The sequence below is a fragment of the Equus quagga genome, chromosome 1 (assembly GCF_021613505.1).
Source record: "Equus quagga isolate Etosha38 chromosome 1, UCLA_HA_Equagga_1.0, whole genome shotgun sequence".
Taxonomy (NCBI): Eukaryota; Metazoa; Chordata; class Mammalia; order Perissodactyla; family Equidae; genus Equus; species Equus quagga.
In genome coordinates this window covers 60175006-60190209 of record NC_060267.1, presented here as the reverse complement: position 1 = coordinate 60190209, position 15204 = coordinate 60175006, and the positions used below count along the sequence as shown (strand labels likewise).

General features: G+C 41.0%; 1 protein-coding gene across 2 annotated transcripts in view; it reads right to left on the bottom strand.

Annotated features, from left to right (window-relative positions):
• MELK (maternal embryonic leucine zipper kinase) overlaps positions 1-15204 on the bottom strand; it is an 83964-nt gene that overhangs the window by 27126 nt on the left and 41634 nt on the right. For both annotated transcript variants that reach the window (XM_046673888.1, XM_046673895.1), the window contains exons 8-10: positions 10010-10078; positions 8474-8572; positions 3383-3469 (exon numbers count right to left, since the gene is read on the bottom strand). In XM_046673888.1, the coding sequence (XP_046529844.1) occupies positions 3383-3469; positions 8474-8572; positions 10010-10078 (255 nt within the window). The remainder of the gene's footprint in view (positions 1-3382; positions 3470-8473; positions 8573-10009; positions 10079-15204) is intronic.

Here is a 15204-nt window from a genome sequence, read left to right as displayed (position 1 = left end):
GTAGTTACAATCACTCTCCAGTTTCCAAAAACTACACAAAGATTTTTTTCACTCCTCCCACATCTATGGTTTCATGTATGACAGCCACCTTTTTGAAAGAGATGCCATAAACTGATTAGAGACAATGGCTCAGAAACAAGTTGTCACTTGCTTATCAACAATGGCATAACCTGGTCATTGTACACAATACTTAGACAGTGCTAAGTGTTTGAGATGGAGTTTTCTAAACATCCCTAGGAGTTTTACAATCATCCTCTAAACCCTCTTTTTCCCAAGGCAAAAAAGCATTCTTTTTATAACTTTTTTGCCATAGCCACTGCATACTCATTACAATAAGATGCACAGGGGAGTTTTGTGTTCAATAACAGATAAATCAACACATTAGTTACACTTTCAAGTGATGTCAATCTACAAGTCTGATACAACCAACGTCTCCCTTATTCTTAAGGCACTTCCGTCTTCAAAGTCAAATGTTTGAAAGTAAAGCAATAGACTTACCTGTTATAAAGAAAGTTCCATTTCTAGAAAACTAAAAACATTTTTAAACGTCCAGTTATTGCTCAGGCAGGCCAAATGGTAAAGAACTGCCCAGGCACCTGGGCTGAGGAGAGGCAGCTCCTGGTACAGAGGGCTTGAGAAACTGGGGAGTAGTCCTCCATCCTTCCCCTCCCTGACCTGGCTCCCAAGGCCCTCAATCTTTAAACTTCCGCCACTAGAATATACGGGTATTTGCACTGTGGGGGGGTACGGGGTAGGAAGGGATCTGTCTTGGTCTGAATAGGTTCTTGTATGCACATGTGACCCTCAGTTAAGTCCCCCTAAGAGAAGACTGGTGGCTCCCACAACACAGAGCCACTCACAGCTGGAAGAATAGGGGTCAAGAAAGAAAACCAATGAGGTGGATGCTCTAGCATCACTGCTGGGAATCTCAAGAGGGCTACAGCAAGATAGCTCAAAATCATGAGATGTGTGAAATGCTCACTTCTGCATATAAAAAGCAGTTTTAAGAGTGCTCATGTATATAATATAAAAGTGGGAGTTTCATGAGTTGAATGTTTGGGAATAATACTGTTTCTCTCTCTCTGCACACCGATCAGCAGCACCATACCAACATGGGGCACACTAAACTAATATCTCTCTGTCCTGTCTAAATAGCCCCAAAAGGAGAGGCAGAGCTCCCAAGATGCCAGAAAAAATATAAGCGACTACAGTTGATCTCAAACCTGCTTTTCCTGAGGCTGTTTAAACTGGAAAGCACCTAGGACCAATGCCAATTCTCTGAGACTACCTAGACCAGGATTTCTCAACCTCAACACTGTTGACATTGACCTGGATAATTCTTTGTTGCGAGGGGCTCTTCTGTGCATTGCAGGATATTTAGCAGCATCCACGGCCTCTGCCTGGGTAGATGCCATTAGCACAGACACACACCCAAGTTGCAACAACCAAAAATGTCCCCTGAGGGGCAAAATCACTCCCAGTTGAGAACAACTGACTCAGACCAATGCTTCTCCAGATTTAATGCACATATGAATCTCTTAGGGGTTTTATTAAGATGCAGATTCTGATTCAGTAGGTCTGATATGGGGCCTGAGATTCTGCATTTCTAATGAGCACCAAGTGATGCTGATGCTGCTGGTCCTAGACCATACTTTGAATAGAAAGAATCTAGAGTTGTACTTCTCAACTCCTGACTGTACACCACAATCATTTTGGAAGCTTTTGAAAATTCCCTGATGCCTAGGCCATAACCCAGACCAATGAAATTATAACTTCTGGGGGTGGGACCTAGGCATCAGGATTAAAGTTTCCAGGTGATTCCAATGTTCAGCCAAGCATGAGAAGATGTATTCTACTCACCCCTAGGACTGGAAAATAAGTATAAACAGGCAATTAAGAATGAGGGAAGAGTAAAGAAAAACTATGACTTTCCTCACAGCATTCTTGATGCTGGTCATACCTAGCTTTCAGAATAACTGAGGTCTTTAGAGAGATGTAACACTAGAAAACAATCTCTACCGTGCTTCATTATATATCTTTTCTGTATCAGAAGTAAAGAAAATAATTCCTATTTCCATTTCACTTTTAAGTTTGAAAATTTTATATAAAGACCACATAAAGGATACTATTTTAAAGACTTTTTTAAAAATGATTCTTGAAATTCTGAGTATGTTACTTTCAAGATTCAGATTTTAAAAGTTTGTGGATCTCATATTAAATTTTTTCTGGATAAAATGACATGATGTATGGGATTTGCTTTGAAACACTCTACCTGGAAAGGGCAGATTGGGGAGGATGATGGGATATAGACAAAATTGGCAAAATGTTAATAACTGTTGAAACTGGATGATGAGCACATGGAAGATCACTGTTATTATACTATTCCCTCTACATTCATAGGTGTTTAAAATTTCTATAATAAAAACTTAAAAAGAAATTTCATGTATCTGAAATATATTCTTCTATTAAAGATCATTCAAGAAAGTCACAAAATTCTTTTAAGTTGCTTATATGGAAACTTCAAATTTTCATTGTAAAAGACTAAGGACCTGACACATCTTGCAGCAAGTCCCAATTCTTGACATTTCATTCCATTCTGCGAAAAAGTAAATTATCATTCTGTTTTCCAGACATATTCTAGAGCCTTTGCTTATTACATCATTCAAAAGAATTCCTTTATATCTCCTCTTTACTGAAAAGAACTGTGGCTTAGCAAAGGTATGTTTAGTAAAAAAAATTTGCTTAAGGCCTTTACCTTGCAAGTTAGAAAACAGAAAAAACAAATAGAAATCACAGGTGCTGAAAGACACAGTACTGAACCAGGAACACATATGGGTGCAGTCCCTGCCCATCAGGTTAGATTATTTTCTGAGACAGCTATGAATGTCCCCATCTCTAGAAAAAAAAACACATGTGCAATCTCGAGATTAAGCATGTGAAAAAGCTAAAATGACCCAACACCAGAAATCATGATAATGATTTCAGGTATTTGGTTCATAAGCTTGGGGGTGATGTGACACAGGGCTGCTTTTAGGTAAGAAGAGAACAACTCTGTGTTCACCTTACTCCTATAGCAGAAGCACAGTTCCATGTTAGAGAATTTGAAACCAGAATTCTGTCAATTCTTTGGACTAGTTTGTTTTGTTTCTTCATTTTTTTTCATTATAATTCTCTTTAATCAATATCATTTTTAAAAAGGATATCCAGCAGACATCAGAAAAGAGTTAGTGGAAATGATACATAAAATATAAAATAAGTGCAATATTTAAACAAATAACAAAATCATAGGTGTGAAAAATGTTATACTATTTTTAATGTTCTCATAAAACAAATAACAATAAAACAGAAGACATTACTTTCAAATTCATGCTGTATTTCTTACCAACGAAATCAAATCCTCCATTGTTTGCCTATTGTTTCTGTGATGTACAGAAAGTTCTGTCACACAGTCGTCATCAAGGTGAATAAACTACAAAAGAAATTTTATAAACTTTATTAACAAAAAAATTACAAAATATTTACTGTTTTGAAATTTTTTAATTACCATAATTACTCTGCAAAATCAAACCCCAATATGTAAAAACAACATGAGTTTGTCAAACTCTTGGGTAAGAACAAACATTCTCCATAATTTTTTAAGATATAAGCAGACGACAGTAAGAAGTTCAAGAAGATGACCTCTTCCCAGCCCTTCACATCCTCATCATCATCTGATCAAGTGTCAAAATTCTGCTGTGCAGCCACTGTCCTTCCCTACCACAAGACCTGCACTGGCGTTTTTATCAAAGAGCAGTCTTCTAGGCACCTAAATTCAGTGACTCAGACTCGTAGCAAATCATCCCTCAGGTTATGTTTGGGTTTAGCACAGTCCGAGGAGCCCTCAGGATGGTGCCATGGATGCTGCCCAATCACCGTCACGCTGAAGGTACTAGCAAAGTACAATTTTAGAAAGAAGGGGGAGAACTCCTCTCAAACTTCACTTTGCTTAAGGATAAAAGTTACCCAAGTGCTCTGAGCCATGCACGATGGGACCTCACCAAAGATGGAGCCACAAATGGTTCTCAGAATCAAACTAGGATCACGGAGAACAAACAGGGAGGAAGGGCCTGGCGGGGACCTGGACCAGGAGTTCAGAAAATCACATGGGAAGAGAATCATAAGAAATGTAATTTTAAAGTCATTTTTCCAATGTAAGAATTCTCTTTACAACAGCCCCAGTAAGTGATGTTTCACTTTCTGGCTAAAGTCCTCCTCTGAAGAACAGCTGGGAAGGTTAGCTTCTCCCTCCTGTCCTATAAGGTCTGTCTCCCTGTGATCCCTTCCCAACCTGAGTCGGTACAGTCTGACAGCTAAGAAGCTTCGGAATTAGACAAACTGGTTTTAGTTGTGACATCACTGAATAACTGTGTGACCTTGAGCATGTTACTATACCTCTCTGAGGCTCAGTTTCATCATCTCTAAAATAGAGATAGTACCTGCCTTGCAATACATGTAACATAGCTGGAGTGCCTTGTACAACATCTAAATAGAGTGGGCCCTCAAAAAACGGTTAACTAGTTTTACTAACAGTCATAATTCTATTTCTTCTTTGGTATAAGAGCCTTTCAGAAATCTGAATATTCATTCCTATTATAGACAACCTTTCCTCTCCAAGTTCTTTCCTTTCCAGTTCCTTTAACCACTGTCTTAATGATCAGCTCCCCTTAACATTCCAGCCCTTTCTTTAGATCACACAGTCCAAGATGTCACTGACCCTCAAGGTGAGGTGTCCAGAACCCAACATATGCCAAGAGAGGTTTGCCCAGCACAAGGCAGAGCAACATCATGACCTTCCCTTGTTTTGGACACCACACTTCTAACAAGGGGTTCAAGAGAAAGTCACGCTGCCATCATGAAAACAGAGGAACGGTATAGACAATGACCTGCACAATTGGCTGGTACGAGCACCGCATGGGTTACGGAGAATGTGGAGACCACAAAGGTTTATCCTAACAGCACTGTGGAAGTCCAAAACGTGAAGAATAAGTTTCCATTGTGTCCCTTTGACCTTGGCAGCTCCCAGAACTGTGAACTCCCGCTGCAGGAAGGGCTCAACCTCAGAAGCCCAGACGCCTTTCCACCCAGTTGGGCAACATCTTGGTGACAGCACTACTCAAGCAAGAAGGGAAACCTTTCTGGGGTTTCCTCCATGATCTTAAGCTACTCTCCTGAAAAAAAAGCCTTCCCTCTCTCCCACAGCCTCCTGCTCCACACTTTTACCACAAGGTGTGTGTGGGAAAGGAGGGAAGGGTAGGAAGCAGGTGCTATTTTCTTTGCCAGGTTCCTGAACTGGAAAAAATGAAAAGAGCGGAGGGCTGGGGGACAAGAGACTGAAGTGTGAACAATACGGTTTATCTCAAGCTTGGTTTTCCCAAGAAGGTTAATACTTTAAATACTCTGAATTCTCAGCCACAGGTACTCATGTTAAATTAAATACAAACATGCATACCAAAAGCTAACCAGTTATTTTGGATTATCCGTGCCTACTACATTTCCTGTTCAGTAGGGCAGAAAATAGAACTCAATATAACTTCTATTTGATACAATACTTGAGTACTACAGTCATGTGTGAAAATAATAGATCATGCAGAGTTATAGAATAGCATCTATACTTTAAATATCCAAGTAAATCTGAATTACTTTTTATAGTTCACTCTTAACGAAACACAATACTGAGGTACAAAAGCAAATACTTCAAAAAGCAACACTAATCCCGTATAGCTCTCCTGTCTATAACTCGTGTGATCCCTCCAACAACTCTGTAATGTGAGCAACACAGACGAATGACATAACATGTAAAGGCACTCTGTAAACGACAAAACACAACCCAAATACACCAAGAGATGACATTAGAATACCCACATTAGACGTGAGAAAATGAAGACTCAGGGCCATTCATGTGATCTGCCCGAGACTGGCATTTTTTGTTCCCAGCCCAGGTTTCTGCTACCACAACACAAAGCCACCTCTCCATGACTCTGCTCCCAGCTATTCCAAAAGAGACCAAATAAAGCTTGTCACAAAGGCTACAGCTATGCAGGATATACAGGCCCTGAGTTTGAACAAGCTGGCCTATTGAATCCATTGTATTCTGGAGTCCTTCTGTCTGGGTTCAGATCCTGGCTCTACACTTACTACTGTTTGAGCTCAGACAAGTTACTTCATGATTCTGTGTTTCAGCTGCTTCATCCGCAAAATGGGGACAATAAGAGTATCTACTTCAGGGGTTGGCATGAGGATCAAATGAGTTAAAAACATAAAGCCCATAGAATTGCACCTGACTCCTCCAGGTACTATCCGAAGGGCTCCATCTGTATTACACTGCAGTCTCATCACGTGCAGAGGATCGACTATAACAGCACACTATTCTATTATAGTAAGTGTTCCATCAATATTAGCAGTTATTATACTAAGAAGTTAGGAAAATAATACTTTTTTGGAACATTCAAAACTATGTATTTACTTTATACTGTGACTCAATTTTAAATCATTTTTATGTTGTTGAAATCAGAAGCCTTCTTCATTTTGGCATCTGCTCTATTGCAAATAGTAGTTTATCCTATCCTAATAGGATCACGGCTGGGAGGACATGCAGAGCCCTCCTACATATGGAGAAATGATGACCCCCAATGGTAGAACACAGGCATTGGCACCACCCGCTCACGAGGGCCACATCCAGCTTCCCTGGCCCTGCTGCTGCACTGCCCAGACTCCTCCACAGTCTACTGTTCCCAGGCTCTCAGTAAGGAGAGTTGTCAGAACTAAGCTGCAGCTCTAATTGCATTTGCTCAATAGATATTATAGACGTCACGAAGGGCCGACATGACAAGAGAAGAGACATTTTAGGAGCTGACAGTCATGGGAGAATCAGGACGGATTTCAGCTCAGGCTACATGGCCACAGCAGTGGGCAGACTAGTGAGAAGGGGCTAAATACAAGCATAGTCTGTTTTTCCAAGACCAGCTGGCCATTAGGAAGAGTAATTTATGTTTATTGGTGTGATTATTACAGAAAGCAAATACCACACAGCTGTACCAAGTCCACACTGTGGCATGTCTGAGACACACCTCCGAGCTATTCTGTTGACCAGTGCACATATGCCACCTCACTGCAGAAGTTTCAGTGGATTACCAGAGAATATCCCCAATTATCTGAAAAGGCTATTAAAATACTACTTCTTTAAAATATTAAAATACTTTTCTAACTACATATCTATGTGAGGCTGTGTTTTCTTCACATGCTTCAATCAAAACAACATACCAAAACAGATTGAATGGAGAACAGATGAGTATCCAAATGTCTTCTATTAAGCCAGACTTTAAATTGTTTTACATTTGCACAGATGTAAAACAATGCTACTCTTCTCACTAAATTTAATTTTTAAATAGTTATTTTTCATAAAAATATTTTTGATAAAACGTAACATGTTTACTACTGTTATTTATTTATTTTTTTAAAGACTTTATTTTTTCCTTTTTCTCCCCAAAGCCCCCCGGTAGATAGTTGTATATTCTTCGATGTGGGTCCTTCCAGTTGTGGCATGTGGGACGCTGCCTCAGCGTGGTTTGATGAGCAGTGTCATGTCCGCGCCCAGGATTCGAACCAACGAAACACTGGGCCACCTGCAGCGGAGCGCGCGAACTTAACCACTCGGCCACGGGGCCAGCCCCTACTACTGTTATTTTTAAATAAATGAATAAATAAGTATTAAGAGTGTAGAAAGGTCCTCAGACTTAAAAATTTGAGAACTATGGGGCCGGTCCCATGGCCAAGTGGTTAAGTTCGTGTGCTCCACTTCAGTGGCCCAGGATTTCACTGGTTCAGACCCTGGGCACACACCTAGCACTGCTCATTAGGCCATGCTGAGGCAGCATCCCACATAGCACAACCAGAAGGACCTACAACTACAATATACAACTATGTACTGGGGGGCTTTGGGGAGAAGAAGAAAGGGGAAAAAAAAAGGTTGGCAACAGATGTTAGCTCAGGTGCCAAACTTAAAAAAACAAAAAAATTGAGAACTGCTATAACCTCGTAACTCCTCAGGAAGTAGACAGAACTGGTTTAACCTACTTTTTACAGACGAATAAATAGGTTTGGCAAAGTTAAGTAACTTGCCAATAATTCCCAGAGCACTGTTCACAATCCTGACTACACATGAGAAACCCCTGGGCACTTTTAAAAATATCCATTAATTTGCTGGGATGGGGTGCATGCATTTTTTTAAAGGTCTCGGCGATTCTCATGTGCAGCCTGGGTTAAGAACCACTGTCTAAGAGATTAACAGCAAACATATAATTAGGTTACAAGTCTGATGAGTAAGTCTACAAAACACATTTCCTTTTCTCTTTAGACGATATCAGTGGAGGTCCTGAATCCCCACAAAGATCACACAAAGTTTTAAAAACATCCTACTGGATTTCATTTTACTTACAGGAGTCTTGCTTTGCCACTCAACAGCACAGTTGTAATCTTGCATGATCCAGGGATGGCTCAATAGATTTTTCACAGAAATCCGTTTCTTTGGGTCCACCTAGTGGCCATTAAGAAGTAACTAGAGATTAACATTTCAAATAGAGAACGTAGAACTCTTTTCCTCTTGAGAACTCAAAATTCATCAGAACAGATGTAAACTTTATCATCACAAAAATGCTGGCAAGGACCTTAAAATGGCCTTGGAACAAATTCTTCACAAAAAAGCATCAGAGGCAAGAAAACTAGAGCAACCAACACAGGCTTAGAAGATAAATGTTTAGCAAACATGAACCTCATTGGTATGGACATTATTCATGAAGTTCCGTCAACCCATTGTATGATGTAATAGTCTTTTGCTGGAAAACCTATTCACAGGAAATATTCACCAATTTAATATTCGAGCAGCCACAATGCAGGGCATTCATAGTGAATATGCAATCTCTACCTCCGATGAGCTTACAATCACAGAGAACAAAGTTGAAAAGCACACCTTTCTTTTCCATTTGTAATTTTCAAATGTGAGCAGAGGAAAATTAATCAAGAGAGATTAAGGCTTTTGGAGCTTAGAAGAAAGGCTGAGGTGTTTTCAGTCTCGTTATGGAGATATGGTGGTCTGGCCCTACTTACCCAAGGTGGGTGAGCCTGAGGTGAATTCTGAGTAAAAAGTGGAGATGGCTTAATAGATGGAAAAACTGGGAGATGTTCTGAATACGTAATAATGGAAAAAGAATTGCACTAATAAGGTACTCAAATTTTCAAAGTGTTTCCTATTAATCTCATTTTATCCTCATCACACTACATGGCAGTGAGGGCAGGCTCAGAATCCCCACTTTAGGCATTAGAACTAAGTTAGGTGGCTGCCTATCGATTGGTAGGGCAGATATCTAGACTTCAGCATTCCTATCTTCCACCCGCAGAGGCCATTCACTAAATGGGTGGTTCTCAAAGTGTGTCCCAGCAGCATCAGTGTCATCTGGGAGCTTGTTAGAAACGCAGATTCTTAGTCCTGCCCCCGATCTACTGAATCAGACACTCTCGGGATGGTGCCCAGCAATCTGTTTTAACAAGCCATCTGGCAATTTTGAAACATGCTAAAGTTGAGAACCACTCACTAGATCATGGGGCCCACTCAATTGTGTATCAGCTCACTCAAGCATTTATTCAGTATCTACCATACATCTAACGTACGAGAGTGGGAGCAGGAAACAGAAGACAGTAGAGCAAGAGCTGGTTAGAGAAAACAGAATGCTCAAAAAAAGGACAAGAAACCACACCAGCAAAGACATACGGTAGAGGTCTAAAACAAACGCATTTGCAACATAATGAAGAAAGCATCCGGTAGAGGATGTCTGCACAGTAGATACAATGAATGGAATTTTCAGGCTAATAGATAAGTGGCCTGTCCTCCAAATGTAGCTGCACCACAGACATCTTAAAGTTGGATCAAATACTTGCAGTTGTCTTCTATTATTTAAAAATTAATAACAAAGTTTACCTGTAGCATTTGTTGAAGAAGCAGAATGCTACTGGGAGAGAGCCACTTAGGAACCTCATATTTCCCTCTCTACAAAAAACAAAAAAAAGAAACAAAAATATTTAAGAGCTTTAGGTTCAATAAGCCCTGACACAAATTTCTAAGGTAACAAGATGCTGGAGGTTTATTTCCAAGCTTGAAGACTTCATCCAACTGTAAGATTTGGTAAACACTATTAATAACATAAGAAATCAATTTCTTGCCTTAAAGAAGAAAATCCAGTAAATTTAATACTATTGTCACCTCTAACTTATCCACATATCAGAGAAGGACCAGAGCACAGAGAATGTAACAATGAAAAACACAAATGTGATAGGGCTTTGGAATCTGCAGCATGATTAAGTTGACAGCAAGTAAACATTGTCATTCATTTTTGTATTGCTGAACCAAAGTTTAGTACATACCCTAGAGCAATTATCTGTTGACAAAATGAGGCAGCAGAAAAGCATGTTCAGTGGGAGGACATAGGCTGTGCTTAAAAACAGGTCACATATCATCCACAAGACAGAATTCACAATTATCAAGGGAAACTGATGAAAGCCACCCTATCCTTTAAGGCAAGGGCCTCTTTTGGGAATGGAGAAGAGTTATGCTTACAACCTGGTATACTCAGAAATTAGAGTTGCCAAGTCATCAACCAAAAATTAAGACCAGGGGCCTGTCGTACTCATTCGTGACTGAACACCTCTGTATAACCTGCCTCAATTCAGAGGAAAGGATACAATCATTTCTCCCAGCAGAAAACAAATTGTTTAATGATGCTAGGATAACAGAGTAATTATTTAAGAAAAATTAAGACTGAATTGTAATTCAGTTCAGTCTACATCAAAATTAATTCCCGCTAGATTCAAGAGTTAAATGCAAATACAAAACCATGAAAGTCCTTAAAGACATCATGGGTGGTTATTCATAGAATCTTTCTAGACAGGACAGCAAAACCAAAAACTATAAACACTAACAGATGACAAAATAAAAAGTTGACATTTCTTACAGCAAAACACTACTAACAAAGTTAATTAACAACAAATTGAGGAAACAAGCCTTTTCCACCTAAATGACAAAAGAGTAATATGCTTCCTCACATAAACAGCTCTCACAAATCATCAAGACTTCACCACCACCAAACCTGTTCTTCCCACCTTTCCTTCCATCTTGGCAGATGGCTGCATTACCAGTCACTCAGCCAAAAACCTTGCGGTCATCTTTAGCTCCTCTCCCTCTCAAACGTCACGTCCAATCCATCAGCAAAATCTACTGGTTCTATGTTCAAAACATACCCAGAATCACCAGTCACTGCCTCCAATCCACCACACCACTAGCCTCTCTCATCTGGCATACTGCAAGAGGCTCCTAATTGGTTTTCCAGATTCCACCACTGCCCTCCAGTCTGGTCTCCACTCACCACCATGAATGTTCTTTTAAAACACTGGGTCAGGTCATGTTATTTCACTACTCAGAACTCTCCAATGGCTCCCCATCTTGCTCAGAATGAAATCCAGGTTCCTTATTCTGGCCCTTGGGCCCTGCATGGTCTGTCCCCACACCCACCCGACTCCTTGCTACCGCTCAAACTCACCTCCTAACTCCCCATCATTCACCCGAACTTCGGTCACAAGTCAAACACAGTCCTGCCTCAGGGCCTTTGCCCTCTTTGTTCCCTCTGCCTATAAGGCTTTCCCCAATACCAGCAGACCCTGCGCCTTAATCATCCTCAGGCCTCCACTTAAAAACACTGGTGCGGTGAGGCCTCCCCTGACCACCTCATCACTCTCTACCTCCCTTTCATGCCTACTTTTCCTTACAGTCCTTCTCCCCACTTGTCATATTGAATACTTATTTATTCTCTGCCTCATTACATTAGAACATAAGCTCCTCAATCACAGGTATTTTATCTGTGCTGTTCACTAGAACAGTGTCTGGCCCTAGCATAGAAAAGGTGTTTCAATTAAGATTTGTTTAATAAATGAAGGAATGGGTTAAAAAACATACATTACACAAGGAAATGGGCAAAGAATACTCACAGGTAATTTCTAAAACAAGAATTTTTAAAGGGCCAATAAACATGAAAATATGTTCAACTCATCTAGTAATAAAAAAGCAATAAACTTAAAACAAAACTATGATACCATCTGTTGTCTACCAAACTGACAAACTTAAAAAAAAAAAACACTACCCACTGTTAATAAGAGTTCAGGGGCAAGAGTGCTTACGAGAGAGTATAAACTTTTCTGAAGAGTAATTTGGAAATATGTATTAAAAGCATTCAAAATTGCATATCCTTGATCCAGCAATTTCACTTCTAGCAATTTATCCCAAGCAAATAATTTGGCATACAAAAACTGATGAACAGTAACATTCATCACAGAATTGTTTAAGATAACTTTGGGAACTAAGGAACATAGTCTGATGGCAAACTCCAAAGGGTGCCCACAACTAATGAAGACAAAATTAACTGAATAAGGATCCTGGGTTAGAAACATAATATAGGTCCAGGGAGACAAGAGCAAGTGCACACACACACACACAAAATGCCAACAGTAATTGAATAAGGCTTGAAGGGTGAAGGCAGGGAGGTGGAGAAGCCATTGAAGGGCACCACCATTGAACTGTCTAGGACATACTTCTTACAGAAATCAGTCCAGCTTAAAGGTGAGGGCAGAAAGAGGTGTGGGTCATTCTGAGTCCTAGGACTACAACAGGCTGGATTCTGATTGTGTTAAAGAAATAATCAAGGTTCCAAACAAGTGTTATCAAGCAATGAATTTAAAAAGAAAATGTGCCGACATCAAAACAAGTCAATCTCTGACTCAGCCTCTTTGGTGAGAGCAGACGGGCTGACCTACAAAGTGTTTCCTAGGAAGAGCAAGAGCTTTCATTCTACAGATGACACTTAATATTACTGAATTTTTCATCCTCCTTTACCCTAAAGCACTCGCTATCTCCGAGAGAGCCCACTCTTATTTACACCTTGCCAGGGCCCCTCAACACTTGCCAGTGTCAGAATCTGACAAAGTTTGCTTCTGAATTATCATGATGAAGCCTCCAATTCACTTCTCCTTACTGTCCCTCATCCACAGCCAACTGAACCCCAAGCTGAAGGCTCAGTGCTGCCTGGGCTCCAGGCCTTATCCCAAGAATTGGGGGGTTTTTAGATGCTTCAGCCAACTCCCTGGGACTCAGCAGTAAGTCACAGTTGCTGCAGGACTGGCCCTGACCTAGTTGGCCCCACTCTGAGCTTTTCCTTACTCCTGAGCACAAGGCCTCTCATGATGCAAATCCTGGGTGCCTGACTTGCTCTCTTCTTGGCAAACTGACCATCTGCCTGATACTTCAAACATTTTAGCTTGCTGCTGCCAGGGTCACGTAGAAAGTAGAGACCAGCCTGGGGTAAGGACTCTCCTATCTGCTTACACTGATCAAATGGTCATGACCTACCTGAATCTCCAATTACAACATGCTCAGAGTGACCTCTGTCAGGCTTCACTCACTAGGCAGAACCCCATGTACTCCAGGGGGTCTTCCCTCATGCTGATCATATGCGAGCCATTTGCTGCTTACTCTGAATATCATCTGTACTGGGTGAAACAGTGTCCCCCCAAATTCATGTCTACCCGGAACCTGTGAATGTATCCTCGTTTAGAAATAAGGCCTTTTGCAGATGTAATCAAGTTCAGATGAGATCATACTGGCTTAGGGTGGGCCCTAAATTCAATATGACTGGTGTTCTTGTAAGAGGGAAATTCAGACACAGAGACACACACACACAGGGGAGAAGGCCACGTGAAGACAGAGGCAGAGACTGCAGTGACACAGCTACAATCCAAGGAATGCCAAAGATTGCCAGTAAAGACCAGAAGCTAGACAGAGGCAAAGAAGAATTCTCCCCCAGAGTCTGCAGAGAGAGTAGGGCCCTGCCACACCTTGATTAGGACTTCTAGCCTCCAGAACCGTGAGAGAATGAATAGATGTTGTTCTAAGCCAGCACCTTGTAGTATTTTGAGACAACAACTCTAGGAAACTAACACACCATCTATGAAGGTTTAACTTCCTCGCATCACCTCTCTCCTGTCAGCACCTGCCCACCCCCAGGATAAGTCTGGTTCCAGGTTCTAGCCCTTTCTGGTCTGTTCCAACACACAGATAAAAGGCCCACAACCAGATCTATAATAATAAAAGAAATGTTATGCCTTTAAATCCAGAAACTACCATCCAAAACAAAAGCACTCAACTCAAAGTAGAATTCTACAGAAACGAGATGTAAAAATAAATATTCAGAACAAAGTACTGAATAAGAAGAGCTCCACCAGACCGATTCCAAGTTCCTCTTTGCCTCTTTTTATCACTCTTTCGTCACCCCACCTTGAATTCATGAAGTATCTTTTAATGGACCCCCGTGCTGAGCTCTAAGCTAGCACCACAGAAGCCATCCCACCCAGGCAGAGGCAGGGAGAGCAGATGAATGAGAAGTGTGGAGCTTGACACATGGGAAACAGCAATGCATTGGAGTCGCACATTATGTTTTACTCTCAGTTCTGCCTCTTATTAGCTCCTTGAACACGTACAAGTTACTTAATCTCTCTGACCCCATTTCCTAAGAGAGTAGGCTCTTGAGACAAGTTGCCCAGATTCGAATCCAGGATCTACCTCTTACTAGCTGTATATGAGCTATTTAACCTTGCTGTGCGCCTCAGTTTCCTCATCTGTAAAAAGAAGAATAGTACCTACTCCATAAATTGTTGCTAGGAGTCAATGATTTAACACATATAAAGCACTTAGCACAAGGCCAGGCGCACAGTAAGAACTCAATGTATGTTAGTTTCTACTACTCCTCCTGCCTCTACTACTACTACCATCACTGCTACTACTATTGTTACTCTCTGTAAAGCAAGTAACGCCACTGACAGGATTCCAAAAGGAACAGAAGAGAATGTTTGTGAAAGCACCAGCACTATGCCTTGCATATAGAGACAACCGGAAATAAACAAGAGAGGGAGATAGGGATGCTCAAACAGGTAGTGGACCAAGATGGGCATGTTGGCCAAAAGCCACGCATGCCAGAGTGCTAAAGACTCAGTACAGTACGAAAGGCTGAAGTCATTCTGAGGAACGCCACACGCCCTCCCAAGGGAGCTCTGGCCCATTGCAGCTGCCTCAGG